This window comes from Schistocerca piceifrons, chromosome 7 (genome assembly GCF_021461385.2).
Source record: "Schistocerca piceifrons isolate TAMUIC-IGC-003096 chromosome 7, iqSchPice1.1, whole genome shotgun sequence".
Lineage (NCBI taxonomy): Eukaryota > Metazoa > Arthropoda > Insecta > Orthoptera > Acrididae > Schistocerca > Schistocerca piceifrons.
In genome coordinates this window covers 124796252-124810340 of record NC_060144.1, presented here as the reverse complement: position 1 = coordinate 124810340, position 14089 = coordinate 124796252, and the positions used below count along the sequence as shown (strand labels likewise).

Here is a 14089-nt window from a genome sequence, read left to right as displayed (position 1 = left end):
GAGTGGCTGTAGGAGGATGCAAGACGACTTACGCAAAATTTAAAATTGGTGTCACGAATAGCAGCTAACTCTAAATGTGGAAAAATGTAGGTTAAAACAGATGATTAGGAAAAATTATCCTGTAATATTTGAATACAATTTTAGTGGTGTGCTGCTTGACATAAAGATTAAATAGTAGGTGTACCGTTGTAAAATAGTACGAAATGGAACGAGCACATGAGGTCGACAATATAGAAAGCGAATGGTCAACTTCGGTTTATTAGGAGAATTCCAGGAAAGTGTAGTTCACGTACTCATTTTTGAGTACTGTTGGAGTGTTTCGAATCCTCACCAGGTCGGCTTAAAGGAAGACATCGAAACAATTCAGATGTGTGCTGCTAGCAGTGCACCATGGAGTCAGACAGGAATCGATGGAGGGAACACGACTTTCTTCCACTCTCGAACGGCACGCAGGAAAAAACGAGCACTTAAATTTTTCTGTGCGAGCCCTGATCTCTCTTATTTTATCGTGATGATCATTTCTCCCTATGTAGGTGGGTGACAACAGAATGTTTTCACAATTGGAGAAGAAAACTGATAATTCAAATTTCATGTGAAGATCGCGTCGCAATGAAAAACGCCTTTGTTTTAATGATTGCCACTCCAGTTCACGTATCACGTCTGTGGCACTATGTCCGCTATTTCGCGATAATACAAAACGTGCAGCCCTTCTTTGTACATTCTCGAAGTCATCCGTCCGTCCCACCTGATGCGGATCCCACACTGCGCAGCAATACTCCAGAATAGGGCGGACAAGCGTAGTGTAAGCAGTCTGTTTGGTAGACCTGTTGCACCTTCTAAGTGTACTGCCAATGAATCACAGTCTTTGGTTTGCTCTACTCACAGTATTATCTATGTGATCGTTCCAGTTTAGGTGATTAGTAATTGTAATCCCTAAGTATTTAGTTGGCAATGGCCTTGTCGCAGTGGATACACCGGTTCCCATGAGGTTACCGAAGTTAAGCGCTGGCGGGCGTGGTAGGCACTTGGATGGGTGACCATCCAGGCCACCATGCGCTGCTGCCATTTTTCGGGGTGCACTCAGCCTCGTGATGCCAGTTGAGGAGGTACTCGTCCCAATAATAGCGGCTTCAGTCAAGAATACCATCATAACGACCGGGAGAGCGGTGTGCTGACGACACGCCCCTCCTATACGCATCCTCCTCTGAGGATGACACGGCGCTCGGAAGGTCCCGATGGGCCACTTTTGGACTGTAGACAGAGTGGTAAGTATTTAGTTGAACTTACAGCCCTCAGATTTGTGTGACGTATCGCGTAATCGAAATTTACTTGAAACACTTTTGAGAGGGTTTAGAGAACTGTTATTTGCAGATGGCTGCAGGACGATTCTACTGCGGCCAACGCACATTTCGCACAAATACCGCGAAGAAATACGAAAACGTAAAGCCTGCACGTACGCATATAGAGAGTGGCTCTTCTCTCACTGCTTTTGCAAGTGGAACATGAAAGGAAATGATCGGTAGTTGCTAGATGTGGTCTCCGCCATGCAGTTTATGGTGACTTGGGGAGTATGTAAGTTGATATTGCGGTAGATTATTTTCAAACTGGCATGTTTTCTTTGCAGAAGGGCAGCCCACGAGCCCATCCACATGGGCAGCTGGTCAGGCAAAGAAATGAAAAATATTCTGTGATAAACGATGTTTTCAATTTTCTAGAATTTCTTGCCATTTTGAGACACTTATTTCTCATGCCTAGTTGAAAAATGCAAAACGAGGACAATGGAATGGAGTCGAATTAAGTTGGGTGATGCTGAGGGTATTAGATTAGGAAATGAGACAGTTAAATTAGTAAAGGAGTTTTGATATTTGGGGAGAAAAATAACTGGTGATGGTCGAAGTAGAGAGGTTATAAAATGTAGACTGGCAATGGCAAGGAAAGCGTTTTTGAAGAAGAGAAATTTGTTAACATCGAGTATAGATTTAGGTGTCAGGAAGTAGTTTCTGAAAGTATCTGTATGGAGTGTAGCCATGTATGGAAGTGAAACATGCACGATAAATAGTTTGGACAAGAAGAGAATAGAAGCTTTCGAAATTTGGTGCTACAGAAGAATGATGAAGATTAGATGGGTAGATCACATAACTAATGAGGAGGTATTCAATAGAGTTGGGGAGAAGAGAAGTTTGTGGCACAACTTGACTAGAAGAAGGGATCGGTTGGTAGGACATGTTCTGAGGCATGAAGGGATCACCAATTTAGTATTGGAGGGCAGCGTGGAGGGTAAAAATCGTAGAGGGAGAGCAAGAGATGAATACACTAAGCAGATTCAGAAGTATGGAGGTTGGAGCAGTTACTCGCAGATGAAGAGCCTTGCACAGTATAGAGTAGCATGGAGAGCTGCATCAAACCAGTCTCAGTACTGAAGACCACAACAGCAACAATGTAGAAATATGAACACCATAAATGCTTTTTGATCCGTGTGTGTAAGTTTGACTGAGCTGTTCCGATAAATGTGAGAAGGGAAGTTCTCCTCACTCGTTCGTTAAGCGCGGAACGCAGCGCAACGCAGCGCCGTGCGCCAGCAGCCAGCAGGCAGTAGAGCACGCACCTGTGGCTGGTAGTGGGGGGGCATGCCGGCGACTGCGGCGCGCAGCTCCCTCTCTGCGGCGGCGGCGCGCCCGCTCTCGAGCAGCAGGCGGCCCAGGTGGAAGCGGCACGCGGTCGCCGCCTGCGCATGCGCGCGCGGGTCCTTGAGCGCCGAGCCGTCGGCGGCGGCCCCCGCCCGCAGCACCCCGAGCGCGTCGGCCTCGCGGCCCAGCCGCCACAGCACCAGCCCCAGGTTCAGGTACGCGGCTGCAACACAGGGGCACACGCGCTCACGTGGGGTCGCGCCTTACGTAGAGGTGACGGGACGCTACAATTGCTAGGATGCATAGAGATCGTAGACAATGTCAAGGTCTCGGAGACGGGCGTCTGTGCATACACTGCTGGACAATGAAATTCGAAGACCACGACAACGACACCTGCTTCAAGGCGAGAAATGTTCTTCTTGACCAAACAGATACAGCAGCGCCTGGCGATATACACGGCTAGAAAAAAAGACTTATTGGAACATTTTATTAACATGTAGGCACTGATTGGATAACGTGTTCACCACGAAACAAATAACAGAACAAAGAACAGAAAGGAATTGGAAACGCATCCCGTTTTTATAGATTTCGGTAAGACGTTTGGCAATGGAATGAAACTATGGCAAATACTAAGGAAAATTAGGTCTGTCCACCACTCCGAACTTAGAAATAGATAACGGCATTTTCATTGACATCCCACACAAGTCCGAAATAACCGACACAATATACAGGGCGTTACAAAAAGGTACAGCCAAACTTTCAGGAAATATTCCTCACACACAAAGAAAGAAAATATGTTATGTGGACATGTGTCCGGAAACGCTTACTTTCCATGTTAGAGCTCATTTTATTACTTCTCTTCAAATCACATTAATCATGGAATGGAAACACACAGCAACAGAACGTATCAGCATGACTTCAAACACTTTGTTACAGGAAATGTTCAAAATGTCCTCGATTAGCGAGGATACATGCATCCACCCTCCATCGCATGGAATCCCTGATGCGCTGATGCAGCCCTGGAGAATGGCGTATTGTATCACAGCCGTCCACAATACGAGCATGAAGAGTCTCTACATTTGGTACCGGGGTTGCGTAGGCAAGAGCTTTCAAATGCCCCCATAAATGAAAGTCAAGGGGGTTGAGGTCAGGAGAGCGTGGAGGCCATGGAATTGGTCCACCTCTACCAATCCATCGGTCACCGAATCTGTTGTTGAGAAGCGTACGAACACTTTGACTGAAATGTGCAGGAGCTCCATCGTGCATGAACCACATGTTGTGTCGTAAACGCACATGTTCTAGCAGCACAGGTAGAGTATCCCGTATGAAATCATGATAACGTGCTCCATTGAGCGTAGGTGGAAGAACATGGGGCCCAATCAAGACATCACCAACAATGCCTGCCCAAACGTTCACAGAAAATCTGTGTTGATGACGTGATTGCACAGTTGCGTGCGGATTCTCGTCAGCCCACACATGTTGATTGTGAAAATTTACAATTTGAGCACGTTGGAATGAAGCTACATCCGTAAAGGGAACATTTGCACTGAAATGAGGATTGACACATTGTTGGATGAACCATTCGCAGAAGTGTACCCGTGGAGGCCAATCAGCTGCTGATAGCGCCTGCGCACGCTGTACATGGTACGGTAACAACTGGTTCTCCCGTAGCACTCTCCATACAGCGACGTGGTCAACGTTACCTTGTACAGCACCAACTTCTCTGACGCTGACATTAGGGTTATCATCAACTGCACGAAGAATTGCCTCGTCCATTGCAGGTGTCCTCGTCGTTCTAGGTCTTCCTCAGTTGCGAGTCATAGGCTGAAATGTTCCGTGCTCCCTAAGACGCCGATCAGTTGCTTCGAACGTCTTCCTGTTGGGACACCTACGTTCTGGAAATCTGTCTCGATACAAACGTACTGCACCACAGCTATTTGTAAACATTGCGCTGACTGCAAAACCACGTTCGTGATGAACACTAATGTGTTGATGCTACCTACTGATGTGCTTGATGCTAGTACTGTAGAGCAATGAGTCGCATGTCAACACAAGCACCGAAGTCAACATTACTTTCTTTCAATTGTGCAAACTGGCGGTGAATTGTGGAAGTACAGTACATAATGACGAAACTAAAATGAGCTCTAGCATGGAAATTAAGCGTTTCCGGACACATGTCCACATAACATCTTTTCTTTATTTGTGTGTGAGGAATGTTTCCTGAAAGTTTGGCCGTACCATTTTGTAACACCCTGTATATTTAAGGTGAGGTGAGAAACGTCTCTTCAGTACAAACACACACAAACTCGAATTCTTCCAGGAATCGGTGAAATGCCACGAGTAATGAGGATGATGGACTGGGGGCACTTCATTAGTAGTGTGTGGGTAAGTTGGGGTAGAGTCAATTTTACATATTTCCATTTTATCGATATGCAAATCTGATAAATAAATGGCAAGTGCGCACTGAGATTAAAAAGTCGAGGCTGGCATACACAAACATTCAAGACACGACGGCCACAGGAGTTTTCATTCGGCAGAGGCAACCAGCCCGTTGGAAAGTCCGTAGGAGGGTGAGTTAGCGTACTGCTGCGCCAGCCAGCCAACCGCCTAGGGACCACCCAGTTTTTGCCAGAGAAAAGGGATAGTGGCCTGCGTGTTCACCTTAAAAGCAAAACCCACTGTATTGTCTGGGAGAGTCGCAGCAGACGCATTTTTGACGGACCTAGTGCACAGATTCAGAGTTCTCACAGATGCTATACACGAGTACTTCCGGATTGGTCGGCTTAAATGGAGCGCCATTCTCCCATTTGTAAGAGTAATGCTGATTTGTGGACTATTTATGATGCAATGAGCCGGAGGAGTGAGGGAAAGACAGTGGATGATATACCCTTTCGCTTTTTTCGTGGAGAGGAGTCGTTCTGGTAACGCTCTTGAAGCGGGAACACGTAGCAGGAGCGAGTGCGCTCGTGCATGTACGCAGAGAGTGAGGAACAAGGTCTCTACTTAGTACTGCACTGAGAGAGCACCTCTGTCACTAGCGAATCGGAGTGATACTCTATATTGACTCGCTCACGATTAAGTGTTTGTTCACTGTGTTGGCCACAATACTTTAATGTGCAGTGTGAACACAGACAGAGTATTAGTTAGCGCCTGCGAGCAAACATCGAGTGGCATCGTGGTGGACTGGTTATCGGATGGGTGTACTGTGCCAATAGTTAGACTAGGGGCAGAAAGGAATCCTTAACTTCATGAAGGCGTAGTGAGAGTTTGATTGGCGAAGGTCAATCCAGATAGAAACAGATAGTTGTATTATTTTTCAGCAGCGAAGGATGCAGGCAGCAGCCATCGCAACTCACAGTATTGTGCGCTACAGCTAGGCGAGCCCCATCTTTCCTCCATTAGAAATTACATACTTCATTCACATCGCTCCATTACATTTCTCACACGACATCCTTGACCGTACTTAGAAAAATTCAATCAGATAATTGTTCAAGTTATGTAGGCGCGGGTTTGAGCCATTCTGCAACAGCGTACACGGTAACGCACCAGACTGGTCAGCCTTCGGCTCGGTTTCGACCCTCGCTATCGTCCCATGTCCTATCTTAGTGTCGTCATTTTGTTCGGTTTCAGGTAACCAAACGAAGAACACGGGCCGGCCGCGGTGGCCGTGCGGTTCTAGGCGCTCCAGTCCGGAGCCGCGCTGCTGCTACGGTCGCAGGTTCGAATCCTGCCTCGGGCATGGGTGTGTGTGATGTCCTTAGGTTAGTTAGGTTTAAGTAGTTCTAAGTTCTAGGGGACTAATGACCACAGCAGTTGAGTCCCATAGTGCTCAGAGCCATTTGAACCATTTTGAAGAACACGGCTGGCGACACCTCTCTGGCGTGCAGCTTGAATTTGCGGTTATAACAGCTTGATTGGATAAATTCAATGCCAATTAACTCGGTAAAGGAGCAACGTATCGATTTTTTCTGAACAGTGATTTCTCAGCACAACCTACCCTGCAACACACCTATAAGCTTTTCAGACCGTTTCTGACGGCACTGTATAACGATTTCTGCGCGATGAATTACTAGCGCTATTGGAGAATGTTGCCCATGCAGAAAGACAAAGACTGTCCTTTATGCACGACGGGGCACTAGCTCATTCCATACGGATCGTGCAGCAGTACCTCAATTCAGTTTCGTGGGCTGTGGACTGGTCGAGGAGCTCCAGTAGTATGATCTCACTGTTTATGGAACGTGAGTCCGTTGCATTTCTGACGTAGGGGCTTCTAAAAGCGTTGTTGTACCCCAACCCATCCACGATGTCCAGACGTTACAGTAGATACGGCACTATACGAATGGAGCCAGGTGTATTTTAAAGAGCGCATGATCCACTGCAAACGAAGGGCCGAAGGACGTGTCAGGATGCGTAGTAACCACACGCAGCACTGCCTTGTCTACTTCTACGTAATACTTAGATAGGAATTAAAGGGCAGTTTGGACAACATCTCAACACGTATTGGCTTCAGGTTTACCATTATAGGAAATTGTCATCTAGTAACAATAGACTGGTCGCAATCAATGTTACTTCCTACAGAAATATGTGACACATTTTATGAACATCTTGTATTTAGTGAGGCTTGTGTTTCGCCCTATATAGAAAGTCTTCGCAGTTCTGGTGATGTGCACGCATTTTATGCGCCCCTACATATGAGTTAGGCATAAAACTGGTGCGAAATGCCAGCGTGGCCTTTGGCTTTTACGAGCAGAGCTGCGAACTGCAACGATGTGAAGCTTTTACGGGCAGTGGATGCCCAACTTTTCATCTGCATGCTGTCGGCTCTGCTCCCAAGCCTTCACACGCTTCAAGACACTATAGCGGTGGAAGCTATACTTGCATGTTACTGTATTCACACCACAGCTCCATTCCGGCGGAAAAGTGAGAAAACAGCTTGTAGTAATCTGATTACGATCTAATCTATTGTTATCTCCTTGAAGCTTTCCCCAGTTACATTTTGCATCATTTTTCTGAATTTAATTTTTTAGAAAGTTTGTCAAAATCACAATGAACCGCCCTGCAAATCTGACACAACGAGGTTTTTTCCGGATATATTTTTCAATGTGCTGATATGCACTTTGGTTTAAACTTCTGTCCCACTTATTTTCAGCTACTCAGACCCATATTCTACGTTTGAATCTGTAATTCGCAGACTACGGTATGGCGTGATGACATGTTCGGTTTATGGGGATGTCAACTACGCGGGCATCAGAGCCCGTACAAAGTCCAATTATTACATAGTCCAATTTTTGAACAGTCCAATCTAGCCTCTGCCACGAATGATGATGACGAGGATGAAATGATGAGTACAAACCAAACACAAACACTCAGCCTTCGGGCAGAGAAAATCCCCAACCTGGCCGGGAATCGAACCCGGGACCCCGTCATCCAGAGGCAGCAACGCTAGCCACTAGGCCACGAGCTGCGGACACGGTATGGCGTGTACCCCTATTTCACCAAATGCTCAGTTCAGGATATGACTTAATATTCACACTGCTGTGATACGTACCTTTTGGTTCTTAAAGTCTGTAACTAATTCCGTTACCAAATTAACTTATGCTGCACATTACAGTCTTGTGTTTTATATATCTACATATGTGCACCAAAATTGCTGTTCCCTACAGGGCGCTTCCCCATCGCGTGTTGTCAGGGAAGAAAATCTGTATGCATCAGTCTGCATATTACGCTTACTATCACGTTCGCGTGATCCCTATGCGAGACATACGTCGGTCGCAGCAGAATGGTCACACATTTTTCCTCAGATACCAGTTCTCTAAATTTAATCTTCACTGATTCACGTAAACCACATAGCCTTTCTTCCTGCCCCTTACGCGATCTGATAAATCACTGTGTTTGTCAAGAACAGTGGGGCTACTATTACGCTCTCTTGGCGTACACATGACGTTACTTTCGTTTTTGTAAAACGTTCGCCGTTCACTGTTAGTGAAATATATTCATCAAGGCAATCATACAGGTGGAAGGATATTTTATGTGGTTACATGATGTGGCACAGTGTCGAATAGTTTCCGAAAGTCTAGGAAGATGGAACATACTCCCTCTAGTGTGCGTGTGATATTACGTTTGAATAAAGCAAGCCGTTTTAGACATGTTTAGCTATAGCTGAGCCCTTATTCCTTGAGAGAAGGGTATTTTCCTCCAGGGGCGTCGTATTGTTAGAGTTACAAATATATTCTAGTATCGTGCAAACCTTAAATTTAGCAAAATTTTCTGTAATTGCAAGCATCCATTGTTTTCATAGCCAGGCTTTACCCATTTGCCCTTTGTCCGACTACTACTTTCTCGCAAGTCTTGTTTCTGTATCACCATGTCTTATTTTATAATTTCGTTGTTTTTGAAGTATTTCTGTAGATTATATTTCAAATTCCCCGAGCTCCTTACTCTCTACCTTCCCACTGTCTATCGCCATGTATCTCGTTCTATAACGGACTGTAACATCGTGAAGAAAATTTGTAAAATTAGCGACAGTGGGAATATTTGTTTAAACAAGGTGTGCTTCCCTTGGCATAAACCTTAAAACGCTACACATTCTTGTAATCAGCCATTGGCGTAATTACTGTTTAACATTGAATCTAACCATTCTGTGATTTTAAGTTCAAAAAATGGTTCAAATGGCTCTGAGCGCTATGGGACTTAACATCGGAGGTCATCAGTCTCCTAGGACTTAGAACTACTTAAACCTAACTAACCTAAGAACATCACACACATCCAAGCCCGAGGCAGGATTCGAACCTTCGACCGTAGCAGTCGCGCAGTTCCGGACTGAAGTGCCTAGAACCGCTCGGCCACCATGGCCGGCTGATTTTAAGTCCAAACAGTTTTTTCCACATACACAAATTACAATGGAAATAAAAAAATAAATTTCTTATTTCCAAATCGATTTCGATCAGATATTTTGTTATCTTCATAGCAGTAAAGGAAACCAAGGACAGATTTCGAATAAGCATCAAAGTTCAGAGAGAAGAAGCAAATGTTTTCCGATGGGAGAAAGCATAGGAAAGAATCAGATCAGAAAATGAGACGCTGAAAGTAGTAGACGAATTTTGCAGTTTGGGCAGCATAGTAACGCACGATGACCTAAGTAAGGGGGATATGCAGTGTAGACTTGCAATACAGCAAGACAAACCTTTCTGAAGGAAATAATTTCAACACTGAGTATAAATTAATGTTAAGAATTCTTTTCTCGAAGAATTTGTCTGAAGTGTCACCTTGCACGCGAGTGGAAAGCAACAATAAGCAGTACAGACGAGGAAAGACCGGAGCAAGGAACTGACAATTGAAATTGAGATTATGAAATCCGAAAAGAGTTACAGCAAAACAGATAAGATAAGAAAAGGCTCCACAAGCAAAGAAGTAGACGTACTATCAATAACAAAAGAAACAATGTGGAAAGAAGACGTTCCATAAATGCTGGAAAGAAGGACTCAGAAGCAGATCTTACATGAAAAAACTCAAGCAAGAAAATTTGTTGGGACACCGAGGACATGGTAGTGAAACTGAAAATCTGCCCCTGACTAAACTTGTATAATGAGGAGAAGAAGAAGAAAAACAACGAGAAATAATTCCAGCTATCTGTTCCTCAGTTTCGTATATAGTAGGATATTATCTACCTTTCTTGATAAATTGCTGGACGGTGGTAGCAGTGGTGCTGGAGTGTTGCTGAAAATCGGCAAATGAAGCCACTGCCAGTATGCTACCTTTTCGACCAATGGTGTCAGTCGAAGAACTTGACGTGGGTCGTGACTGCAGAAAAAAATGTGGAGTGTAAACAGGTCGCAGTCAACATACCCAACCCAGTACCTTCCATCCAACAGCAAGAGTGCTCAGGGATCGCTCACCAGGACTATGCTGTACCTCCTTTACACAGCCCGTATGACCCAACAAAAATGCCACCTATTCTCCTTACCACCTACTCAAATCCCCAAGCTTCCCAAAGGTCCATCCATATCGATCTCACCTCGTTGTTAAGCCTGTGGTACCTCTAGGTCAGCCGGCCGCGGTGGTCTAGCGGTTCTAGGCGCTCAATCCGGAACCGCGGGACTGCTACTGCTTGACGGCACTTTGAACAGTGGAAGTTACATTTCAGATGTGTTACGACTCGTGGCTCTACCCTTCATTCGATCCCTGCGAAACCCTATATTTGAGCGGGATACTGCACGACCGCATGTTGCAGGTCCTTTACGGGCCTTTCTGGATACAGACCATGTTCGACTGCTGCCCTGGCCAGCTCATTGGTTCAAAATGCTCTGAACACTATGGGAATTAACTTCTAAGGTCATCAGTCCCCTAGAACTTAGAACTACTTAAACCTAACTAACTAACCTAAGGACATCATACACATCCATGCCCGAGGCAGGATTCAAACGTGCGACAGTAGCGGTCGCGCGGTTTCAGACTGTAGCGTCTAGAACCGCTCGCCCACCCGGGCCGGCTCCAGCACATTCTCCAGATTTCTTACCAATTGAAAACGTCTGGTCAATGGTGGCCGAGCAACTGGCCCATCGCAATACGCCAGTCACTACTCTTGATGAACTGTGGTATCGTGTTGAAGCTGCATGGGCAATTGTACCTGTACACGCCATCCAAGCTCTGTTTGACTCAATGCCCAGGCGTATCAAGGCCGTTATTACGGCCAGAGGTGGTTGTTCTGGGTACTGATTTATCGGGATCTATGCACCCAAATTGCGTGAAAATTTAATAACACGTCACTTCTAGCATAATATATTTGTCCAATGTATACCCGTTTATCATCTGCATTTCTTCTTGGTGTAGCAATTTTAATGGCCAGTAGTGTAAAGCTGAATTTTTTTGCTAATACTTCTTTTCCCTGCATGTTAGACTATTTTATCATCACTTATTCAAATAGTTTGAGCCCCGTGTGAATAAAACGCTCTTATCAACGCGATGGGTCCTTCATCAGTATGCATCTATAGGCCTTAAAAAGCTTATGATCTATTCAGAAAAAGCCGTAGAATGATGTGTCACAAGTTAATCTATTACGAATGAGATATATGGCTTCGAGACTTGCGACTGGGAGGCAGTGAACCTTTGTTCTGACACCAGACGTCAGGGGCCTGTAACCAGCCCAAACGCCCGCTTGTATGACTGTGTTATGGCGCCCAAAAACCACCATTGGTCTGTCCTTATGTTCCCATTTAATGGAGTGAGGAAATTCTAAACGTATCTCGTCCTTCCCCTTGTCACACAGGCTTGACAGCTACACATTAAGCTATGCGTGTTGGTCCAACTGTAGCTCTAGATTACGAAGATATTTTAAAACATTTGAATGTTCTCTTTTCTCTATACTTAACATTTTACTAAAGATTCAGAAAGAAATACAGAAATTGTTGCTTGATATAAACAGCCTTCTATCTTAATCTGAAGTTTTTTTTTGTCGGCGCTTTCTATCTTCTTTCTCTTTCTGCATCAGAGCCTTCTACGGAACGCCTTCCAAAGTCAGTTTTTGATCTTTTACGTTCCTTCCTCTTCTTCCATTACTGTCCCATTCTTTCTTTTTCCTTTTTCAGTACACTTTACACCTGTTTACTTTTTTTTCTTCCAAAGGAAAAATACCTTTTTTTCAAAACTTTCCCCCTAGCATTTCCCTTTCCGCTACTTCTCTTGTGTTGCCTCTTGTCAAGTCCATTTCGATCTCTCGAATCCATTGGGCCGGCCGGTGTGGCCGAGCGGTTCTGAGCACTTCAGTCTGGAACCGCGCGACCGCTACGGTCGCAGGTTCGGATCCTGCCTCGGCCATGGATGTGTATGATGTCCTTAGATTAGTTAGGTTTAAGTAGTTCTAAGTTCTAGGGGACTGCTGACCTCAGATGTTAAGTCCCATAGTGCTCAGAGCCCTTTGAACCATTTTTGAATCCATTGGTTTATTGACTTGTTTCCGAACATACCTGAGAGTCCATTTGATTAGTTTACTGACAACCATTGTGCAAATTTTTTCAGAGAACAGCAATCTCTGCTTCCCCATTCTTTCTGACAATTTTTTATGTTCTCATAAGCTTTATTGTAAAATCTTGGTTTCCAAAACCTATTGTTATCATTCAATTCCTTCGTTCTAATACTTATAACTTTTTAAGCTCATAATTCAGTACTGAATTAGTGGTGTATAGGCATTCTGGCTTATCTACGGTTTTGTAGTGCGTTATTTCAATAATTTTTAATATACATTATGTTCTGTTATGTGCCCTTCCCTCTGTAGACGATTTTTTAGCTGTTTTTTTGTGATATTTTCTCCCAAATATTTGAATTCCTGTAACTTTTCTATCGGACCAACATGAATTCCTAAAATGTTCAGAAATTTCTTTTACGTTGCAAATTTTAGCAACACACTGCAGCTTTTTTATAGCTAAATTAAACTCTCTTGTAGTGATAAGACAAAGATAAATACGAATACCCCAGCATCTGTGGTTTACTGCTAACAGCAATAGATATCTTCTGAAATAATCCAACCATATTCCTTACTAAATGATTCGTTGTGGAAGAAGTTTTCAGCTTTGTTACGTTTTCTTCATTTCGTGAATGATGTATTCCAGTTTCAGAACTTTTCTAATTACGCTGATCAGCCGACCGCTGCGAGACGTGCAGGAAGAGAGCCAATGAGATTCCGGAAGGTGCCGACAGGGTTGTGGACTGCGTGGCCATTAAAATTGCTACACCAAGAAGAAATGCAGATGATAAACGGGTATTCATTGGACAAATATATTACACTAGAACTGACATGTTATTACATTTTCACGCAGTTTGAGTGCATAGATCCTGAGAATTCAGTACCCAGAACAACCACCTCTGGCCGTAAAAACGGCCTTGATACGCCTAGGCATTGAGTCAAACAGAGCTTGGATGGCCTGTACAGGTACAGCTGCCCATGCAGCTTCAACACGATACCACAGTTCATCAAAAGTAGTGACTGGCGTATTGTGACGAGCCACTTTTGACCAGACGTTTTCAGTTGGTGAGAGATCTGGAGAATGTCCTGGCCAGGGCGGCAGTCGAACATTTTCTGTATCCAGAAAGGCCCGTACAGGACCTGCAACATGCGGTCGTGCATTATCCTGCGGGATTAGCCGATCAGTCTCAGGCGCTGCAGTCATGGACTGTGCGGCTGGTCACGGAGGAGGTTCGAGTCCTCCCTCGGGCATGCGTGTGTGTGTTTTTCCTTAGGATAGTTTAGGTTAACTAGTGTGTAAGCTTAGGGACTGATGACCTTAGCAGTTAAGTCCCGTAAGATTTCACACACATTTGAACATTTTTTGTTAATCATTTGTTTCTTAGCGTGTAGTAAGTACACGACAGTCTGACGTTTGCTGCACGCCACCTTGATGGGGGCTCAACAGTAACGGGCAGTGGTGTCGTTTCCGTGCTTTCATATGCGAAATGTCCTAAGTTTCACC

At 44.6% G+C, this 14089-nt stretch overlaps 1 protein-coding gene across 1 annotated transcript in view; it reads right to left on the bottom strand.

Annotated features, from left to right (window-relative positions):
- The window catches only part of LOC124805498 (protein O-mannosyl-transferase TMTC2-like), a 941575-nt gene that overhangs the window by 445348 nt on the left and 482138 nt on the right, over positions 1 to 14089 (bottom strand). Inside the window, exon 11 of the mRNA XM_047266062.1 lies at positions 2606 to 2850. Coding sequence (XP_047122018.1) covers positions 2606 to 2850 — 245 coding nt within the window. The remainder of the gene's footprint in view (positions 1 to 2605; positions 2851 to 14089) is intronic.